We start from the raw sequence: 10,000 nt of genomic DNA, 5'->3' as shown, positions 1-10,000 counted from the left end.
CCACCACTATCACACTATCACCAAAACACTGTTGATACAACCTGTCCTAATGCCACCACTATCACCAAACCACTGTTGATACAACCTGTCCTAATGCCACCACTATCACACTATCACCAAAACACTGTTGATACAACCTGTCCTAATGCCACCACTATCACCAAAACACTGTTGATACAACCTGTCCTAATGCCACCACTATCACACTATCACCAAAACACTGTTGATACAACCTGTCCTAATGCCACCACTATCACCAAAACACTGTTGATACAACCTGTCCTAATGCCACCACTATCACACTATCACCAAAACACTGTTGATACAACCTGTCCTAATGCCACCACTATCACACTATCAATAAAACACTGTTGATACAACCTGTCCTAACGCCACCACTATCACCAAAACACTGTTGATACAACCTGTCCTAATGCCACCACTATCACCAAAACACTGTTGACACAACCTGTCTTAATGCTACCACTATCACACTATCACCAAAACACTGTTGATACAACCTGTCCTAAAGCCACCACTATCACCAAAACACTGTTGACACAACCTGTCCTAATGCCACCACTATCACACTATCACCAAAACACTGTTGATACAACCTGTCCTAATGCCACCACTATCACCAAAACACTGTTGATACAACCTGTCCTAATGCCACCACTATCACACTATCACCAAAACACTGTTGATACAACCTGTCCTAATGCCACCACTATCACCAAAACACTGTTGATACAACCTGTCCTAATGCCAACACTATCACACTATCACCAAAACACTGTTGATACAACCTGTCCTAATGCCACCACTATCACCAAAACACTGTTGATACAACCTGTCCTAATGCCACCACTATCACACTATCACCAAAACACTGTTGATACAACCTGTCCTAATGCCACCACTATCACCAAAACACTGTTGACACAAACTGTCCTAACGCCACCACTATCACACTATCACTAAAACACTGTTGATACAACCTGTCCTAACGCCACCACTATCACCAAAACACTGTTGACACAACCTGTCCTAATGCCACCACTATCACCAAAACACTGTTGATACAACCTGTCCCAATGCCACCACTATCACACTATCACTAAAACACTGTTGATACAACCTGTCCTAATGCCACCACTATCACACTATCACCAAAACACTGTTGACACAACCTGTCCTAACGCCACCACTATCACTAAAACACTGTTGACACAACCTGTCCTAACGCCACCACTATCACTAAAACACTGTTGATACAACTCTGACTCTGACTTAGAATACGTGGACAACTACAAATACTTAGGTGTCTGGTTAGACTGTAAACTCTCCTTCCAGACCCATATCAAACATCTCCAATCCAAAGTTAAATCTAAATCCTATTTCGCAACAAAGCATCCTTCACTCATGCTGCCAAACATACCCTTGTAAAACTGACCATCCTACCAATCCTCGACTTTGGCGATGTCATTTACAAAATAGCCTCCAATACCCTACTCAACAAATTGGATGCAGTCTATCACAGTGCAATCCGTTTTGTCACCAAAGCCCCATATACTACCCACCATTGCGACCTGTACGCTCTCGTTGGCTGGCCCTCGCTTCATACTCGTCGCCAAACCCACTGGCTCCATGTCATCTACAAGACCCTGCTAGGTAAAGTCCCCCCTTATCTCAGCTCGCTGGTCACCATAGCATCTCCCACCTGTAGCACACGCTCCAGCAGGTATATCTCTCTAGTCACCCCCAAAACCAATTCTTTCTTTGGCCGCCTCTCTTTCCAGTTCTCTGCTGCCAATGACTGGAACGAACTACAAAAATCTCTGAAACTGGAAACACTTATCTCCCTCACTAGCTTTAAGCACCAACTGTCAGAGCAGCTCACAGATTACTGCACCTGTACATAGCCCACCTATAATTTAGCCCTATCAACTACCTCTTTCCCAACTGTATTTAATTTATTTATTTATTTTGCTCCTTTGCACCCCATTATTTTTATTTCTACTTTGCACATTCTTCCATTGCAAAACTACCATTCCAGTGTTTTACTTGCTATATTGTATTTACCTTGCCACCAAGGCCTTTTTTGCCTTTACCTCCCTTCTCACCTCATTTGCTCACATTGTATATAGACTTGTTTATACTTTATTATTGACTGTATGTTTGTTTTACTCCATGTGTAACTCTGTGTTGTTGTATCTGTCGAACTGCTTTGCTTTATCTTGGCCAGGTCGCAATTGTAAATGAGAACTTGTTCTCAACTTGCCTACCTGGTTAAATAAAGGTAAAATAAAATAAAAAAATAAAAATAAACAACCTGTCCTAACGCCACCACTATCACTAAAACACTGTTGATACAACCTGTCCTAAAGCCACCACTATCACACTATCACCAAAACACTGTTGATACAACCTGTCCTAATGCCACCACTATCACACTATCACTAAAACACTGTTGATACAACCTGTCCTAACGCCACCACTATCACACTATCACTAAAACACTGTTGATACAACCTGTCCTAATGCCACCACTATCACACTATCACCAAAACACTGTTGACACAACCTGTCCTAACGCCACCACTATCACTAAAACACTGTTGACACAACCTGTCCTAACGCCACCACTATCACTAAAACACTGTTGATACAACCTGTCCTAACGCCACCACTATCACTAAATCACTGTTGATACAACCTGTCCTAAAGCCACCACTATCACACTATCACCAAAACACTGTTGATACAACCTGTCCTAATGCCACCACTATCACACTATCACTAAAACACTGTTGATACAACCTGTCCCAATGTCACCACTATCACACTATCACTAAAACACTGTTGATACAACCTGTCCTAATGCCACCACTATCACACTATCACCAAAACACTGTTGACACAACCTGTCCTAACGCCACCACTATCACTAAAACACTGTTGACACAACCTGTCCTAACGCCACCACTATCACTAAAACACTGTTGATACAACTCTGACTCTGACTTAGAATACGTGGACAACTACAAATACTTAGGTGTCTGGTTAGACTGTAAACTCTCCTTCCAGACCCATATCAAACATCTCCAATCCAAAGTTAAATCTAGAATTGGCTTCCTATCTCGCAACAAAGCATCCTTCACTCATGCTGCCAAACATACCCTTGTAAAACTGACCATCCTACCAATCCTCGACTTTGGCGATGTCATTTACAAAATAGCCTCCAATACCCTACTCAACAAATTGGATGCAGTCTATCACAGTGCAATCCGTTTTGTCACCAAAGCCCCATATACTACCCACTATTGCGACCTGTACGCTCTCGTTGGCTGGCCCTCGCTTCATACTCGTCGCCAAACCCACTGGCTCCATGTCATCTACAAGACCCTGCTAGGTAAAGTCCCCCCTTATCTCAGCTCGCTGGTCACCATAGCATCTCCCACCTGTAGCACACGCTCCAGCAGGTATATCTCTCTAGTCACCCCCAAAACCAATTCTTTCTTTGGCCGCCTCTCTTTCCAGTTCTCTGCTGCCAATGACTGGAACGAACTACAAAAATCTCTGAAACTGGAAACACTTATCTCCCTCACTAGCTTTAAGCACCAACTGTCAGAGCAGCTCACAGATTACTGCACCTGTACATAGCCCACCTATAATTTAGCCCTATCAACTACCTCTTTCCCAACTGTATTTAATTTATTTATTTATTTTGCTCCTTTGCACCCCATTATTTTTATTTCTACTTTGCACATTCTTCCATTGCAAAACTACCATTCCAGTGTTTTACTTGCTATATTGTATTTACCTTGCCACCAAGGCCTTTTTTGCCTTTACCTCCCTTCTCACCTCATTTGCTCACATTGTATATAGACTTGTTTATACTTTATTATTGACTGTATGTTTGTTTTACTCCATGTGTAACTCTGTGTTGTTGTATCTGTCGAACTGCTTTGCTTTATCTTGGCCAGGTCGCAATTGTAAATGAGAACTTGTTCTCAACTTGCCTACCTGGTTAAATAAAGGTAAAATAAAATAAAAAAATAAAAATAAACAACCTGTCCTAATGCCACCACTATCACTAAAACACTGTTGATACAACCTGTCCTAAAGCCACCACTATCACTAAAACACTGTTGATACAACCTGTCCTAAAGCCACCACTATCACACTATCACCAAAACACTGTTGATACAACCTGTCCTAATGCCACCACTATCACACTATCACTAAAACACTGTTGATACAACCTGTCCTAATGCCACCACTATCACACTATCACTAAAACACTGTTGATACAACCTGTCCTAATGCCACCACTATCACACTATCACCAAAACACTGTTGACACAACCTGTCCTAACGCCACCACTATCACTAAAACACTGTTGACACAACCTGTCCTAACGCCACCACTATCACTAAAACACTGTTGATACAACCTGTCCTAACGCCACCACTATCACTAAATCACTGTTGATACAACCTGTCCTAAAGCCACCACTATCACACTATCACCAAAACACTGTTGATACAACCTGTCCTAATGCCACCACTATCACACTATCACTAAAACACTGTTGATACAACCTGTCCTAATTCCACCACTATCACCAAAACACTGTTGATACAACCTGTCCTAATGCCACCACTATCACACTATCACTAAAACACTGTTGATACAACCTGTCCTAATGCCACCACTATCACCAAAACACTGTTGATACAACCTGTCCTAATGCCACCACTATCACCAAAACACTGTTGATACAACCTGTCCTAATGCCACCACTATCACACTATCACTAAAACACTGTTGATACAACCTGTCCTAATGCCACCACTATCACCAAAACACTGTTGATACAACCTGTCCTAATGCCACCACTATCACCAAAACACTGTTGATACAACCTGTCCTAATGCCACCACTATCACACTATCACTAAAACACTGTTGATACAACCTGTCCTAATGCCACCACTATCAGACTATCACTAAAACACTGTTGACACAACCTGTCCTAACGCCACCACTATCACTAAAACACTGTTGACACAACCTGTCCTAACGCCACCACTATCACTAAAACACTGTTGATACAACCTGTCCTAACGCCACCACTATCACTAAAACACTGTTGATACAACCTGTCCTAAAGCCACCACTATCACACTATCACTAAAACACTGTTGATACAACCTGTCTTAACGCCACCACTATCACTAAAACACTGTTGATACAACCTGTCCTAAAGCCACCACTATCACCAAAACACTGTTGATACAACCTGTCCTAATGCCACCACCATCACCAAAACACTGTTGATACAACCTGTCCTAAAGCCACCACTATCACACTATCACTAAAACACTGTTGATACAACCTGTCCTAATCAGAATATCATTGAAAATAAGAATATAATCAAAGAATATCATTGTAATATTATTGAAAATATGAAATGATTAAATAACATTTAAAAAATGCAACAATTCTTTTACAACTCTTTGAGCCGCCTAACACCACACACCACACACCACACACTACACACCACACACCACACACTACACACCACACACCACACACTACACACTACACACCACACACCACACACTACACACTACACACTACACACCACACACCACACACCACACACTACACACCACACACTACACACCACACACCACACACCACACACCACACACCACACACTACACACCACACACCACACACCACACACTACACACTACAAACCACACACTACACACTACACACCACACACCACACACCACACACCACACACTACACACCACACACCACACACCACACACTACACACCACACACCACACACCACACACCACACACCACACACTACACACTACACACCAAACACCACACACTACACACCACACACTACACACTACACACTACACACCACACACTACACACCACACACTACACACTACACACTACACACTACACACCACACACTACACACAGTAGTAGAAGTGTAATATCTGTTGATGACATGTGTTCCTCCATCTCTCCCTGTAGTCTGCTTCAGGTCAGGAACGGACACACACTACACACTACACACTACACACCACACACTACACACTACACACTACACACTACACACCACACACTACACACTACACACTACACACCACACACCACACACCACACACTACAGACTACACACTACACACTACACACCACACACTACACACTACACACTACACACTACACACTACACACCACACACTACACACCACACACTACACACTACACACTACACACTACACACCACACACTACACACAGTAGTAGAAGTGTAATATCTGTTGATGACATGTGTTCCTCCATCTCTCCCTGTAGTCTGCTTCAGGTCAGGAACGGACACACTACACACTACACACTGCACACTACACACTACACACTACACACCACACACTACACACTACACACTACACACCACACACCACACACTACACACTACACACTACACACAGTAGTAGAAGTGTAATATCTGTTGATGACATGTGTTCCTCCATCTCTCCCTGTAGTCTGGTTCAGCTCAGGAACGGACACACTACACACTACACACTACACACTACACACTACACACTACACACAGTAGTAGAAGTGTAATATCTGTTGATGACATGTGTTCCTCCATCTCTCCCTGTAGTCTGCTTCAGGTCAGGAACGGACACTACACACTACACACTACACACTACACACTACACACCACACACTACACACACACACCACACACTACACACTACACACTACACACAGTAGTAGAAGTGTAATATCTGTTGATGACATGTGTTCCTCCATCTCTCCCTGTAGTCTGCTTCAGGTCAGGAACGGACACACACACTACACACTACACACTACACACTACACACCACACACTACACACTACACACCACACACTACACACTACACACCACACACTACACACTACACACTACACACTACACACTACACACTACACACCACACACCACACACTACACACCACACACTACACACTACACACTACACACTACACACTACACACAGTAGTAGAAGTGTAATATCTGTTGATGACATGTGTTCCTCCATCTCTCCCTGTAGTCTGGTTCAGGTCAGGAACGGACACACTACACACTACACACTACACACTACACACTACACACACACACCACACACTACACACTACACACCACACACTACACACACACACCACACACTACACACTACACACTACACACTACACACTACACACTACACACAGTAGTAGAAGTGTAATATCTGTTGATGACATGTGTTCCTCCATCTCTCCTTGTAGTCTGCTTCAGGTCAGGAACGGACACACACACTACACACTACACACTACACACTACACACAGTAGTAGAAGTGTAATATCTGTTGATGACATGTGTTCCTCCATCTCTCCCTGCAGTCTGCTTCAGGTCAGGAGAGGACGGTGTTAGAGTTTGATGCCCCTCAGTCAGACTCTCTCCCCCTCATCGACGTCTCTGTCTCCGACTTCGGACACAACAACCAGAAGTTTGGCTTCCAACTAGGTCCCGTCTGCTTCAACGGTTAACGGCAGCCCTCCACAGCCGGTAACCGGGATGAGACGGCCGGTCACAGGGCTAACATGCCCGGTAACAGGGTTGAGATCCATGGACATTTACACAGGGAAACCAGGAGACTGACTGATGCCGCCAGAGAGATATTTATATAGCTTTACCGCAGCACTCATCCATTCATACTAACAGACACTCACCCATTCATCCATTCCTACTAACAGACACTCATCCATTCATACTAACAGACACTCATCCATGCATTCATACTTACAGACACTCATCCATTCATCCATTCCTACTAACAGACACTCATCCATTCATACTTTCCTACTAACAGACACTCGTTCACTCATCCATTCATACTTACAGACATTCATTCATTAATTCATCGATTCATCCATTCGTACTTAGACACTCATCCATTCATCCATTCCTACTAACAGACACTCATCCATTCATACTTTCCTACTAACAGACACTCGTTCACTCATCCATTCATACTTACAGACATTCATTCATTAATTCATCGATTCATCCATTCATACTTACAGACATTCATTCATTAATTCATCGATTCATCCATTCGTACTTAGACACTCATCCATTCATACTTTCCTACTAACAGACACTCATTCACTCATCCATTCATACAGACATTCATTCATTAATTCATCGATTCATCCATTCGTACTTAGACATTCATCCATTCGTACTAACAGCCTGGTAATGGTGGACATTTACACAGGGAAAACCAAGAGACTTACTGATGCCATCAGAGACTGATATGTTTATAGCTTTACACCAGGACTCATCTTTTCATACTAACTGACACTCATCCATTTGTCATTCGTTCATACTTAGACACTCATTCATCCATTCATACTAACAGACACTCATCCATTCATCCATTCATACTTAGAGACACTCATTCACCCATCTATTCATACTTACAGACACTCATCCATTCATTCAACCTTTCATCCATTCATTCTTACAGACACTCATTAATTAATTAATCCATTGATCGATTCATCCATTCATACTTAGACACACATCCATTCATACTTAGACACTCATCCATTCATACTTACAAACACTCATTCATCCATTCATACTTACAGACACTCATGCATTCATTCATTCATCCATTCATCCATACACACAGTACATTGTCCATTCACACAGTTGCTCACTCATTCCTGCATTCACCCCTTCCTATATTCACTCATTCATCCTGACACCAAAGAAGCACCTCTACATCTGGGAAACGTTTCCACAACGTGTAACTAACGTTAATTAGATGCTGTATTCCAACCTCATGTTGTCCCCATTCTGTGTTGTTGATGTGTGTGTGTTTTTATATGAACAGTTTTCTGTTGTGTTCTAATGTATATTTGTGTGATACTCAACCATGGTGCTACAGTCTTTTACTTGAGTATGTTTAATGTCATGTATGTCTTCCTTGTCAAAGGGAAAGGGAAGGCAGCCATTTTGTTTTTGTATTTGTAACATAATGATGATGATGATGATGATGATGATGAACAACATTCTTGTCAGGACATTAGAAGATTATGATGTCACAATGCCATTTTATTCACACTTGTGGGAAAATTAAATAATGAATAACCTGTTTTAATAAAAGTACACAACTGTTCCCCTGACTTACTGAAGCAGCAGTCTAAATGTGGTGACAACTGTTCCCCTGACTTACTGAAGCAGCAGTCTAAATGTGGTGACAACTGTTCCCCTGACTTACTGAAGCAGCAGTCTAAATGTGGTGACAACTGTTCCCCTGACTTACTGAAGCAGCAGTCTAAATGTGGTGACAACTGTTCCCCTGACTTACTGAAGCAGCAGTCTAAATGTGGTGACAACTGTTCCCCTGACTTACTGAAGCAGCAGTCTAAATGTGTTGACAACTGTTCACCCGACTTACTGAAGCAGCAGTCTAAATGTGGTGACAACTGTTCACCCGACTTACTGAAGCAGCAGTCTAAATGTGGTGACAACTGTTCACCCGACTTACTGAAGCAGCAGTCTAAATGTGGTGACAACTGTTCACCTGACTTACTGAAGCAGCAGTCTAAATGTGGTGACAACTGTTCCCCTGATTTACTGAAGCAGCAGTCTCAATGTGTTGACAACTGTTCCCCTGACTTACTGAAGCAGCAGTCTAAATGTGTTGACATTAATATTGTAGAGCAGGATCACACACACACACACACACACACACACACACACACACACACACACACACACACATAACCATATAACAGTGATTAATAATTTTGAAATGAATATCAATCAAGCAGACACAATGGTGATTACTGCACAATGCATTCTCTCTCGCTCTCTCTGTCTATCTCTCTCTCTCTCCCTTTGTCTCTCTGTCTATC

The 10,000-nt window shown here is 42.5% G+C and overlaps 1 protein-coding gene across 1 annotated transcript in view; it reads left to right on the top strand.

The window, feature by feature from the left end:
* The window catches only part of LOC139424280 (collagen alpha-1(XI) chain-like), an 88,974-nt gene extending 81,052 nt beyond the window's left edge, over window positions 1-7,922 (top strand). The window contains exon 63 of the mRNA XM_071175970.1: window positions 7,472-7,922. Within this exon, the coding sequence (XP_071032071.1) occupies window positions 7,472-7,618 (147 nt within the window). The 3' untranslated portion in view covers window positions 7,619-7,922. The remainder of the gene's footprint in view (window positions 1-7,471) is intronic.
* The last annotated feature ends 2,078 nt before the right edge of the window (window positions 7,923-10,000 follow it).

Source organism: Oncorhynchus clarkii, chromosome 13 (assembly GCF_045791955.1).
Source record: "Oncorhynchus clarkii lewisi isolate Uvic-CL-2024 chromosome 13, UVic_Ocla_1.0, whole genome shotgun sequence".
In the NCBI taxonomy this organism is placed as follows: Eukaryota; Metazoa; Chordata; class Actinopteri; order Salmoniformes; family Salmonidae; genus Oncorhynchus; species Oncorhynchus clarkii.
The sequence above is the reverse complement of the archived record's forward strand: the minus strand, read 5'-3'. Positions and strand labels throughout refer to the sequence as shown.